Source organism: Chinchilla lanigera, unplaced genomic scaffold, assembly GCF_000276665.1.
Source record: "Chinchilla lanigera isolate Chin_1 unplaced genomic scaffold, ChiLan1.0 scaffold00173, whole genome shotgun sequence".
Lineage (NCBI taxonomy): Eukaryota > Metazoa > Chordata > Mammalia > Rodentia > Chinchillidae > Chinchilla > Chinchilla lanigera.
In genome coordinates this window covers 406,182-419,933 of record NW_004955574.1, presented here as the reverse complement: position 1 = coordinate 419,933, position 13,752 = coordinate 406,182, and the positions used below count along the sequence as shown (strand labels likewise).

Below are 13,752 nucleotides of genomic sequence, written 5' to 3'. Positions count from 1 at the left end.
AAAAGAAAACTGGCTCAAAGAGACCTAACTGCACATCAGAGTTGGTGTAATACCATAGAATTACGTGAGGTAACTAAAACACATTATTTTAGCAAATAAGATACAGCCTAAAGAAAAAAAACTGCAAGGAAGCCTTAAATTTTATTCACATGCCAGGCATGGTGGCGCACACCTGTAATTCCAGCACTTGGGAGGCTGAGGCAGGAGGATCATTTTGAGTTTGAGACCAGCCTTGGCTATAAAGTGAGTTCAAGGCCAATCTAAATTATAGCAAGACCCTGTCTCAAAAAGACCAAAAAAAAAAAATGTTATTCACAGTTTTGTTTTGTTTCATTTTGAGACAGGCAGGCTGGCCTTGAACTCAGTGATCCTCCTGCCTCAGCCTCCCCCCAGTGCTGGGATCATAGGCATGTACCACCATGCCCACCCTTTCACAACCCTTATATTTAGTAATTATATTGGTATTATTTAGGATAAAGCAAATGATTATGTCCCTATCCCTGGCAACTAAGATTTTCAGCATGACTAAAGATGCAATTTACAATTAAGGAGGTTAGGTAAATACAGACTTTATTTTTCTCTAGCTAAAAATGTATCTACTTCCTGGCTCTTTCCACTCAAAAAATCCTAACCTCACTGTGGACCCCCTGACCATGAGCACCCCTAATAGCCACACCATGGTGTCTAAACATTTCCTGGTGTCTTTCACGTTTCCTGTGAAAGAAACGACTTCTTTGAAAAATGACTTACACCACTTCTCAGGCTTAGGAGGGCACCAAAAAAGTCAGAGATTTTGAAATTCCAGAAAGCAAGGAAGCCACAAGACTATTGAGGTCAAAAGAACATAGGAGGGCCGGGGATGTAGCTCAGGGGCACAGCGCCGGCGTGGCAAGCGCTAGGTCATGAGTTCCATTCCTGGTACCAAAAAAAAAGAAAGAAAGAAAGAAAAAAGGACACAGGAGCCAACAGGAAGGTTGCCTACTGGCCACAGCCAAGACAGCAGCCTCAAAAAGAGTAACTGCAAAAAAAAAAAAAAAAGAGTAACTGCAGTAGAGTGATTATCCACAGCACACTAACAGTCCCTGCCCCAAGGAGATCTAGCACTGTGAATGCAACCTTGACCTTGGATGGCACAAAGGTGCTTTAAGGATCAGAGAAGTTAAGGAATGTGACATGATTATACTGCCTTAAGTGGGGGGATTCTAAATACAATCCCAAGTACCCTGGTAAGGTTGAGCATTTAAGACACAGAAGGGGCAAGGAATACGACCACAGGGGCAGGGACCACAGGGGCAGGGACTAGAGGGACACAGTCACACACCAAAGAAGGACCTGGGTTCAATTCGTAGTACAAAAAAAAAAAAAGAGGAAAAAAAGAAAAAGATCACAAGTTCAAAGCCAGCCTGGGTAACTTAGCAAGAACTTGTCTCAAAATTAAAAATTCAGAACGGGCTGGGAGGTAGCTCAGCAGCTAGTGCCTCTGGGCTCGAGCTCCCACACATAAGTAAACACATAAATAAACAGGGCTAAGGATGGAGCTCAGCACTTCCTGGGTTTAGTCCCCAGTAGTGCAAATAAAGAAAAAAGAGCCAAAGCACTAACCATACCTTTTCTGTGTGAATGCACCTCAGGGAAACCAAATACTTAATAAGAGGATGTTTTCATTGAAAAGTCCCAGCTAACAAAGCAGAAAGAATTACAGGAGCAGGTCATCACAATTTACTGGGCCCTCATGAAATATCAGTCTAACCAGTGGCTGTCAACAGCTGCTGTCCACACCAAACTAATTCACTTTCTCTCACTTTGCCTAAAGAGTAAAATTAGGAAGAAAAAAATATTTGGATGAGCACATTTGTTCGCAAAATACTGAATTTGCCCCTTGCAATCAAGAACAAGGCAAGGACACCACCTATCACTACTGCCTCTGTCCTTACACAGTACTGGACTGGAGGGCCCAGCCAGCCAGCGCAATAAGGCAAGAAAAATAAAAGAAAGGTAAGGATGAGAAGGAATTAATGAAACAGTCATTTGCAAATGAAATGATTATAAAGACAAAAAATCCGAAAAATGATCTACAGATCAATTATTAGAAATAAGGCTGACTGAGGTAACTAGATACAAAAATCAATATTTTTCAATTATACAAACGTTACCAGGAGCTATGCCAGTGATGCTGGGCCTTTGGCACGTGCGCCGCAGCGGGCTGTTTGTTGTCACTGAAAGCTCTGAAGTGTTCACCATCCCTGATCCATACTCATGAACAAACGCCTCCAAATATCTGAGGGGATCTAACAAAAAGTATGACAGAGGCCAGGTGTGGTGGTACACACCTATAATCCAACCCCGGCACTCTGGGAGGCTGAGTCAGGAGGGTCACAATTTAACAACTTGGTGAGACACTCCCTCGAAATAAAAAATAAAAACAGGCTGGGGAATGTAGCTCAGTATGAAGTTCCTGGTTTCAATCTCCAGTACCACAAAAACAAAACAAAACAAAAAAAATATGATAGAACATTATTGAGGCCCTAAATAAAATCCAAGTAAATGTAGAGTTATACTCTGTTCATAGACTGGAATACTATTTATAAAGATGCCAGCTGTCTCTAAATTGTTCTATAAAAATTATTATACATTATTAGCCTGCATAAAAATTACGAACCTCTTTGTTCATCAAAATAGTACAACAGTGCATAGGCCAGCTACTGAGTGGGAAGAGGTTTCCAAAACATAAAACCCACAAAGAGTTCATATCTAGACTATGTAAAGATCTCCTGAGCTGGACACATGGTGCAGCCTGTAATCCCAGCTGCTTAGAAGGCTGAGGCAGGTGGATCGCAAGCTCAAGGTCAGCCTAGGTAACATATCAAGACCCTGGCTCAAAATAAGAAAATAAAAAGGGTTAGGAATATAGCTCAGTGCTCTCTGGGTTCAACCCCCTAGTTTGCAAATACATACATACATACATACATACATACATACACACATACACACACATACTCCTGGAAATCAACTGGAGCAGCAGAAAAATGGAAGAAGACAGATGAACGGGCAAATGACCACAGGGAAGCACAAACGACTAGTAACCACATGAAAAGCTGCTCAACCTCAAGGAAATGCAAACAAAAATCACAGAGATGTCATAAGAAGTTATAGCCACTTTGAAACACCAGTTGGGTTTCGTATTCTCTAGTAAAGCCTACGAGAACAGCAAGCAGAACAAGAACATGCCTGGGTAACTACCCGTGCTATAAGCAGTGTGTGTGTGTGTTTGCTTTTGCATGTGAACACACGTACGTGTGTGTGTGTGTGTATGTGTGAGTGTATGAGAGAGAGAGAGAAAGTAAGACCCCAAACTAGAAATTACTAATACCCATTGAATGTTCAAACAGGTTGTGGTGGATTGATTCAGTGAAAACATAACAATGAAAACGAATGAACTACTGCTACACAAAACTGCATAGAAGAACCTTAAAACAATATCGGGCCAAATAATACAGACCCAAAAAAGTAACACAGTATTTAATTCCATTTATAAAAGTGCAAAGAGATGCGACTGAATTACACCGGAGATGCAGAGTGCAGCTGCAAAGTCATCTATCAGGGAGAGAGAATGGGGGCGGGGCTCTTCCAGGAGAAGACCCGAGGACGCTTCCGGGAAATGACCACTTTCAACTTCTAAACCTGGCTGGGTGTTGCATGGGTGCCAGAGTTATAATAACTTATTAAATTGTACATTTATGTTTTATGGGGTTTTTTTTTGGGGGGGGGGGATTGTACCAGGAATCAAACTCAGGACCCTTCGCTTCTCAGGTGCTGTGTCGCTGACCTCTATCCCTGGCCATGTACATTTACAGTTTATACTTTGGGTAACACCTCATTTACAATAAGCAAAGTAGGTAGTGAAAAATAGTAGTCGCAGGGGCAGGAACCTCCCTCCCCAGAGCTTCTGATGTAAAGGTCTGCAGGGAGCAGCCCAGGCACTGGGGTCTTTCAAAGCACCCTGGGGATGCGAATGGGCAGCCAGTGCGAGCCGCGGCCCGGGCGGCAGGCTGAGGATCTGTAAGAGAAGGGGCTGCTCTCAGGAGCTCCCCTCACCAGCGTCAGGACCTCCGACAGCAGGAAGTGCACAGCACTGCTAGGAAGACACCCCCCCCCTGCAAAACCTGGCTCCAGAACTGGTAAAAGCCCAGGAGCTCAACTCACACTTCCCCGGAAGTACAGGGGCTGGAGGAAGGTAGTCCTTGCACTGGGAGTGGGGCAGCAACCCGGACTGGGAGACCACAGGAGAACCTGGTGTCTTCCACAGATAACTCACATCAAGGGGGGTATTGGAAAAGGTTTAAGAAACACAGTAGCAAATTGCAGCGTGAGGGCATATTCTAACACTAATTCAAACAAGCCAATCAAAAGAGACGTCTGCGAGGCAGAGGAGTGTGAACACATGCACTGGGTGCTGGATGGAATCAGAGGATGCTGGCTGTGTTCTTCTCATGCCCGTATTATATAGTAAGGCTCCAGACTGAAGCATTTATGGAGAAGATACTACGTCCCGAGGGAGAAGGGGAGAGGTAATCAAAGAAGATGGCAGATGTGGGTGACCAAGGCCGGGGACAGCACACATGTGTTATAGTGCTGTCCACTTCCGCGTGTGCTTGGCCGTTTTCCTAATAAAGCACCCTGACATCCTGTGGTTGCCCCTCTCCCCAGGGAGCTCCCACTGGGCCCATGAGCAGGATAGGGCCCATGCTGTGTCCTGACCTCTGCTCCCGCCTCCCACTCCCACAGGGCTGCCACCTTCGTCAGTGCAGCTCCTCCTCCCAGATCGCAATCCCCCATCCTGCTGCTGCACAGACTCGCCCGAGGGCTGCCTGCCTGCGCCATGTGCTGAGCTCTCCCTGCCTTTCCTTCCAGCGCCAGCCTGATACCGCGGGCATGCATCGGGGTGACTCTGCGTGCGGCCTGGTTCCCCTCCCCTGGAGTCTCCATCGTCTGCTCCACCGTGCAGTCTACCCCATGTATGACAAGCTGGGTGACCCTGAGCTTGTCACACCTCTGGGCCTCGATCTCCTCATCTGCCGGAGGGATGATGGTGACAGACCTCCTGTAAGGTCGCAGGACATCAACCACAGCCAGGCAATGTATGAACTCACTGAATGTCATGTGAATGAATGTATGAATGAACGAATGAACGAATTAAGGGGTGACTGAGTGAGTCTCGGAGCAAACTCCCTAACTCCGTATTGGGAAGAGAAAAATAATAAGGCAAGTCAATTGCGGGATCTCAAGTCACCTGCTCTAGTTCTGCAGTGGAGTCCGGGGGCAGAGGGCGCCACCTTGTGGCCATTTGGGGAAGTACAGGTGCAAGCCTCTATCTGGGCGCGGAGGGCGGACCCACCCGACCAACAGAAGGAAGCTGCAGCTTCCCACCCTGGCCTCTCACTTTCCTTCCCCTCCACCCAGCAGTGCACAGCCAAGGGTCCCCCAGCCCTGTGAGAGAAGGCCAGCACTTGGCCCTCAGTCCTGGGCCAGCAGCCACCAACAGTACAGAACGGCTGGGGACACAAAGGGAGTTGGCACGGGCTGCTGGATGTCAGGTTCGCGGGCCATGATATTCACTGTGACCAGGGAAAGCTCCCTAACTGCTCTGGGCTGGGGGGCGGGGTGGGGGGGGCGACAGCGGTGCCTGCCTTGTAAGGCATCTGTGAGGAGAAAATGAATTCAACCCTAAAGCACGGAGCAGGGTCCCTGGCACACAATTAAACACTCAGTAAACTTTAGCTGCTGGTATTACTATTAGTACTAAAAATGTCACCCCGACCCGGCCCCCCATAGATGGCTGCGCATAGCCGGCACCGATGCACGCCCCGAAGCCTCCACCTTCACCGCCCGCTCCCCTTGTTCTCACCGTGTGTCCGCCTAATCCGGGCCTGCCACTTGCAATTTTCTGCCTAGAGCGCTCTTCCCAACTGCTCCACCTAGCACTGCCCAGGACCCATCCCGCCCCCGCCGCAGCGCCCTTTCCTGTCCCCCCCCCCCCGCCGCCCCCGTTTCCAATGACACATTCGGGTGGCTAAGGGGTAAACGTCCTGCTGCGCCAGGCTGGGCACTACACGGGGAGGAGGGACCGGTGTCAAAGAGGCGCTTGAGGAAGGTGGACTAAAACCGAACACAGCCCGACTGCCCTGCCTGACTGTCCACATGCAGTTCCCTTTGCCTGCTGCACCCCTCCTTACAGGCAGGGTCAGGAGGACCCTGGATCCCAGGATCCCACCGGACTGGCATCCAGGAGTCCAGGACTGGCTCGGGCACCACTGTGTCACTAGTCCTTCCCAATAAAAGACAGGCTCGTAATGGTTAGGGTGAACACAGCCAGGCGTGGTGGCGCACGCCTGTAATCCTAGCACTCAGGAGGCTGAGGTAGGAGGATCCTTCCAAGTTCGAGACCAGCCTGGGCTACAAAGTGAGCTCAAGGCTAGCCTGAACTGCAAGACCCTGTCTCAAAAAGAAAAAAAAAAAAAAAAAGGAAGAAAGAAGAATGATTAGGGTGAACGCAGGACTAGAGTCCTCCATGGGCCAAAATACATGGGGTCCCCAAAGCACAGGATGGGTTGCCCCCACCCTGTCACAGTCAGACTCACTGCTCCCGCAGGTGCCAGATCTCAGTGTCCCGTGTGTCCCTCGTGTCGCGGACATCCAGCCCGCGGAGGCGACTCAGCTCCTCCTTCAGCGATCGGATGATGCCCTGCAGGACCACAGGGTCTGGCTTGCCCTGGTACGGGAGGGGCAGCGGGTAGTGAATCCTGAGGAGAGGGATTAGAACCGAGGCGTCTCAGAGGCCAAGAAACCACTCAGGGCAACAATCAGGTTCTGAAGGCCATAGAACACAAACAATCAAGGTCCCCAAACCTGACATTCTGGCTCCCATTTCAGTCACTGCCCTTGTCCCCCACGTCCCCCCTCTACCAGCCCTTTAGCTCTGGGAGCTGCTTACACAGCAGTTCTTAGGACACAGGGACAGACAGGCCTGGCACTGTCTCGAGCAACCTCCTTGTCACACACCACTGGCAGAGTGGACACTGGGGTCATGTGACCTGCAGCCCAGCACGACGCTAGTCCAGACTCCTCATGGGGAGATTCTGGTGGGCCTGACTGGAGTCAGCCGTAGGCTGGGGAAAGGCAGGGCACCTGCATTAGGTGCCCCCCAGGTGTTATTCAGAGAGGCTGGGTCACTTCCGTTAGAAACTCCAGGAGCTACCACCAAGCAAGTCAGACACTGTCCCAGCTACCCCAGACATCCCTCTTCCTCCCCTGCTGCCTCCCACTAGAAAGGGTAGCAAGCCAGAGACTCATTTTCCCAGCATCCTTTGCATGTGACCACTTTTGGTCAAATATTATGGGAAATCTGTCAGGAGTCTTCCGGGAACACTTTTGTTTTCCCGATAAAGCCAGCCCTGCCCCCCTTCTTCCTGCTTTGATACAGACGCAGTGCCTACAACTCTAGCAACTGTTCTCATGAAGTCAAAAATCCAACACCTCAGTTAAATATATCAGAAAAAAAGAAAAAAAATACAACTAAGAGCCTGAGTCCCTAACGAAACTGCTATACAGCAGCTACCTGGACACCTTATGAAGTGATAAATTATTATCTGTTTAAAGCACTAGTAACAGTTACCCCGCTAGTGGTAGCAAAACACAATAGTAAGTGATATAAGCTCCCACCCAGAGATTACAAAAGAATGCATAAAGGGTACCCACATTACCCCAATACCAGGGCTTTGTCCCACAAGCCCTCCCTGTACCCACCTGTCAAACTCCACAGAATAGATGAGGATCAGGTAGCGCTTGGAGTTGAGCTGGGCTGACCTGGGGGCCAAGGTGCCCGGGCGGCTGCCCAGCTTGCGGTTCCGCAGGGACTCCAGGTCCGTGTAGGTCAGCAGGTCCAGGGTGACTGACTCGCTGCTCTGTGGGACAGGAGGAGCGGGGCAGCCTCGGGACCCACATGGCCACGCCCAGAGCACCCACCACATGCGCAGCCCGGGACGCCTGGCCTCCCCACCCTCGGGCTGATGATCACCAAGACCCGGTCCTGGGACAGGCGACAAGGACATGTTCAGAGGGATGAGCTGAAAGAACCTAAGCACGTGACTGTGGGGGTATCTTGGACCTGTGGCTCTCCATGTGCTGTCTGTAAGCCACTGGGGGACCTCTCAGGGAGTCCCTGAGGTCAGAACAACTTTCTTAATACCAAGACATCAGGGGCCTCTTTCGCTGTGGTGACAGCCACGCTAGTGGCACAAAAGCACAGCTGGGTCAACCTGAAGGTGCCTTAGCAGAACACAAGCCAGGGCACAATGGTGCCAGCGGCCACTGCAACTGCCACAGGCTCCGTAGGGAGGGGGAGGAGGGAGAAATAAACAAACCAACAAATCCAAGACAGGAAATGAAACAGAAATGTTCTTTTGGCTTTGTTTTGTTTTTTTGCTTTTTTGAGACAGGGTCTTGTTATGTAGCTTAGGCTAGCCTCGAACTCACAGCAACCTTCCTGCCTCCGCCTCCCAATTGCTGGGATTACAGGCATGTGCCACTATAGCTTAGAAATGCTCCTGATGGAAGAGTACAAGGTATTAATTTAGTGACTCACAACCCTGGAGTAGGGCTGGGGATTTAGCTCAGCAGCACAGCGCCGGCCTGGCAAGTACAAGGTCGTGAGTTCGATTCCCGGTACCGGAAAAAAAAAAAAAACCCTGGAGTGCACATTTCACCACTAGTATGTACAAGACAGTGGGAAGGACACAGAAAGCACTTCTGCTCACACCAAAGGAGGGCAGCAGCTCAGCAGTGAGCACCGGCACCACCAAGTTCTGAGCCAGAAGAGCCTGTTCTTGAAAGATAACACTGACAGTCAAACTACAGTTACTCAGCCTTGGGTATCTGGCAGGCATTTTCTCAGAAATGAACAAAAGGAGCCTGTCTCTTCAGAAAACTGCTAACGGGATACGTTGTTGGTGATATAATGCAAGCCTCACACTTGAATTTGAATTTAAATTTTGGAAAGTATGCGACTGTCACTGGGTACCTGATGGCTTCTCAATGTCTAAAACTCTGCTGGGGAAATCACTGGGGACAGTAATGAATGTCACTCTCAAACACTGTATAATGAAATGGGTCAACGTTCAGAGTATCAGTGCAACTCAGTGAGCCAGGGTTTCCCAAATGGCCAGTGCATGATGTCACCAAATCATACAGGGGTGACAGATCCACATAAAGTATAAGACATGTCCAGGGGTTTTAACGTACCAAGAGGAGTTCACACTGCCACTGACTGTCAAGAAATTACACTTGTCCAGTTTTAGCGTGCCAGTAAATACAATTATTTGAAAAAGCTATTACCGCACTTCTTTTTCCAGCTGTGTATCTGTGTGCGGCAGGAATTTTCTACATATTCTTCAACCAAAACTTACCACAACAGGCTGAATGCAGAAGCACACAAGGCTCCAGCAGTTTTCTACTTAAGCCAGACATTTTAAAAAACTGCAAAAATGTAAAACAATGCTATACTTCTTATTAATTTTTTGTTTTAGGAAATATATTTTTCATTACAATCATATTTAGGTTAAATATAACAAGTTTACTACAGTTATTTCTAAATGAATTCATAAATATCTTTAAACTTTGGTTTTAGTTTCTAAAACGGCAAATAAAAGAAAATTTTTGAGACGGTCTTTTTTTTTTTTTTTTTTTTGGTTTTTTTTCCAGTACCGGGAATCAAACTCACGACCTCGCGCTTGCCAGGCAGGAGCAGTGCCACTGAGCTAAATCCCCAGCCCCTTGAGACAGGGTCTTGATATGTAGTCCAAGCTGGCTACTATGTAGCTGAGGGTGGCATCAAACTTGTGGTGACCTCCTGTCTCGGCCTCCCAAGTATTGGGATTATAGGCATGCGCCACCATGCCTGGCTTATGGCAAATAGATATTAATAGATATAATCTCCATAAATAAAAGCCCTCTTGTGTCTTCAATAATATTTAAGACTATAAATGGGTTAATGAGACCATATACAGTAGTTTGAGAAGCACTGGGTTAGATGCATGATGATGAATGTGTACAATGAAATAGTAAGCAACCACTAACAAATAGGATGAACTCAAAAGCAAATAATAATGAAAACAGAACCTATATAGCAGTTATTATTCACCAGACCTATACCAAACTTTTTATACAAAATAACTCATTTAATCTTCAGAATATTATTAAGTGGGAACTAGTACTATTCCCAGTTTACAGATAGGAAGGTACTGGCTCAAGGTTTCCAGCTAGAAGTAGCAGGGATGGGTCTGAATTCCCAGTTTGAATTCTGGGCCATGAGGCTTGTTATCCTGCCCATAGATTCTAAAAGATTATACCCTGGGTAAAGGATAAAAGTGGGGCTGTAAGAGACTGTCACTTTCTAAGCCACACATTAATTTAATATCTTCAGTATTATGAGGGCGTATTTTATCTGTAACCAGACAATATACTCATAGTTATAACAGTAGTATCTAAATATCATCCTTGTCTCTCCAAGTTTCTAATCTGCCTTTTTCCCATAATAGTTTTAGCTACTTGACATAAAAATTTTTTCCAATCTGATTGAAGAAAAATAAATATATAAATAAAAATAAAATTTTTTTCCCATGTTCTGTGTCTCTCATTAAAATGTCAACCACATGGGGACAGAGATTTTGTCTCTATGGTTCACGGAAATATCCCCCGTGTCCACAATACTGTAGTTGCTTAGCAAATGAAAGCCATGAATACTCAGACTCACTGCTGTAACTGAATTCTTATAAAACATAGTTGACTAGCCGGGCATGGTGGCACAAGCCTGTAATCCCAGCACTCAGGAGGCTGAAGCAGGAGGATCGTTGCGAGTTCAGACCAGCTTGGGCTATAAAGTGAGCTCAAGGACCATCTGAACTTCATAGTGAGACCCTGTCTCAAAAAAAAAAGAAAAAAAAAAAAAAAACCACATGGTTGACTCTTTTTCAAGCAGGTTGCAGAATACCTTGGAAAGTTTATCAACTATGTCACTGGCCGAGGCAGGAGGATTGCTGCAAGTTGGAGGCCAACCTGGACTTGCATAGTGAGCTCAAGATCAGCCTGAACTACATAGTGAGACCCTGTTGAAAGAAAGAAAGAAAGAAAAAAAAGAAAAGAAAAGAAAGAAAAGTAAAGAAAGAGAGATAGATGAAGAAGAGGAAGGTATATCAACTATAGGTAATTAGAGATCTGCAAATACACACACGTGCACTCACACACACAGAGAAACGAGGAAATGGCTGGAGTGACTTTCACCAAAATATTAACAAGCACACACATGGGCAGTGGAGTGATGTTTACCTTCTTTTTTACATTTCTCTGTGGTCTGAGTCATCTACATGAAAATAACTATTATCAGAACCAGAATTAGCCATTTACATTTAAGAAAGAAGAAAAAGCCCTATCCCTTAAATGAAAGGGAAAGCAGAGGGGCCTGCAAATATTGATGGTGACCCATTCCAGGAATTTGGGGACCAGAAACCTCCCCAACCCCAACCCTGTCCCTACCTGGGTGAGGGCCGACTCCAGCATGTTGCAGAAAATGCTGAACTGTTTGAAGTTCCCTGTCTTGTGGGTCAGATCTTCAATGACTGGGTGGGAAGGAAAGTCCCTCCTGAGGTCTGACCACTTGCCAGGCCAAAGGCCAACACATCCAAGTTCTCCAACTCTAGGGCCTGTGCCTAGGGAATGAGGCCTCCTTCCCTACCCCAACCCCCAAGCACAGCTCTGGTCAAACAGTAGAGGCAAAGAGGGTAGGATTCCAGCTGGCCTCATCTTTTTTTTTTTCTCTCAAACCAGAGTCTCGATATGCAGTTCAGGCTGGCCTTGAATTCACTTTGTCGCCCAGGTTGGCCTCGAACTCATGGCAATCCTTCTGCCTCAGCCTCCCGGGTGCTGGGATTACAGGAGTGTGCCACCACATTTGGCTGGCCTCACCTTCTTGGGGAAGCTGACCCCAGGAAGGAGAGCTGAGCCCACCCCAGGCAAGCACTCTGGCACTCACAGCTGGCATCAAATTCGCCCCGCCACTGGTCAGCTGTCATCCGGTCCTCCACTTCCAGCTCCAGCACCTGCCCGGAAACCACCACGCGCACGGCATGCTCCACACCCCGGAAGATGTAGTCCACCTGCAGGCCAGCTGGCTGGTCCATGGCCAGGGTCACTGGAATAGGGGATAAGACAAGGGACCAGAGGGGCTGAGAGCCCAGGCTCTAGAGCTAAAAGACCAGGATTCACATCCTGGACCCATCATTCATCAGCTGTAGCACTGTGGGAAAATGGCTTCACTGCTCTGTGCCCGTTTCCTCATCTGGAAAATGGGTATAATAATAGCACAGACTTGTTCTGAGGATTAAATTGGACAATATACATAAAGTCTCTAAGAATTATGTCCTACACATTAATTACTATGTCCAACACATGCTGATCACCAAGAGAATCATGATTCATACCGCTGATTATTATCCATTCACGCATTTGTTCATCCAGCAGACATCTGTGGTAAAAATCAAGCTAGAGAGGAGGACAGGGAGCACAGGGGTCAAGAAATCACAGTGGGCCTCTCGGAGGAGGTGACCTTAGAGCAGAGAGCTGAGGGAGGTGAGAGCACAAGCCATGTGCTCCAAAGCCAGGGAGCAGCCAGGGCTAAATATCACCCATGATGCACTGAATTAATCACTGACTGGATGAATGAGTCTGTTGTATGCATAAACAACTTCTCTTAGGCAGCAGAGTTACTACCCACATTACTTCTACAAGGAGCTGGAAGAGAGAATCGGGCCTCTGCTGCCCACCCAGGTTCATCCGCATGTGAACGGGCAAGTTACCTAACCCTCCATGAGCTGCTCTGTAGCCATAAAGCAAGAGCCATCCTGGGTGGGGAGCTGATGAGAAACCAGGCCACGCCCCTGCTCTCAGGAAAGGCGTAGTCACAAGGATAAACAGGTACACCGCCAGGTGTGGTGACACGCTCCTGTCATCCCACTACTCTGGGAGGAAGAGACAGGAGGATCCCAAGTCCAAGCTCAGCCTGGGCAACTCAGTGACTCAGCAAGAGCCTGTCTCAAAACTAAAAATCGAAAAAGGGCTGGGATGTAGCACAATGTGAAGGCCCTGGGTTCAACCCACAGTAACACACACACACACACACACACACACACACGTGCGCGTGCAAGTCACATCGTGGAAAAAGAGGATATGGAGGGGAAGGAGCTGCTCTCTCAGCCAAGGTGGGAGGGAGGCGCTGAATAAAGGAGCTGAATATCAGAAGCAGGTGCCCAGGCTGTGGGAACGGCCAGGCAAAGACTCCAGGTGGGATTTTCCTGTTTCTTTTTTTGTTTTGTTTTTTTGTTTTGTTTTGTTTTGTTTTTATAAAATTAGCAAGAAAAGGGCTTCTGTCTTGGGTCCCACAGCTGCTCCAAGCACAGAGCCACCATCCCGGCACAGGGACCCCTCCTCCACGCCCCCTCAGCTCTAGTCCTCCACTTTCCCCAGGAAGCCTTTCCTGGAGTCTAACACTGCAAAACACACTGTGTGACAAGAAACACCAGCCCGAAACTCTATGACTTTAACCTCTTCAGAGACCTTCAGCCTTTGAGAATTAAATGAAATTTCTGAACTATTCTCAGACAAACGAACGGGCTCACAACCCTTCGAAAATTACTTCAGTTAATC

At 47.7% G+C, this 13,752-nt stretch overlaps 1 protein-coding gene and 1 long non-coding RNA gene across 2 annotated transcripts in view; one reads left to right on the top strand and one right to left on the bottom strand.

Moving 5' to 3' along the window:
- LOC106147530 overlaps positions 1 to 3,743 on the top strand; it is a 5,774-nt gene extending 2,031 nt beyond the window's left edge. Inside the window, exons 2-3 of the long non-coding RNA XR_001232451.1 lie at positions 1,814 to 1,995; positions 3,390 to 3,743. This is a non-coding gene — a long non-coding RNA (uncharacterized LOC106147530). The remainder of the gene's footprint in view (positions 1 to 1,813; positions 1,996 to 3,389) is intronic.
- Positions 1 to 13,752, bottom strand: part of Ccdc61 (coiled-coil domain containing 61) — a gene marked incomplete in the record, with an annotated part of 36,457 nt that overhangs the window by 3,593 nt on the left and 19,112 nt on the right. Inside the window, 4 exon segments of the mRNA XM_013509570.1 lie at positions 6,639 to 6,800; positions 7,804 to 7,961; positions 11,587 to 11,669; positions 12,083 to 12,241. Coding sequence (XP_013365024.1) covers positions 6,639 to 6,800; positions 7,804 to 7,961; positions 11,587 to 11,669; positions 12,083 to 12,241 — 562 coding nt within the window.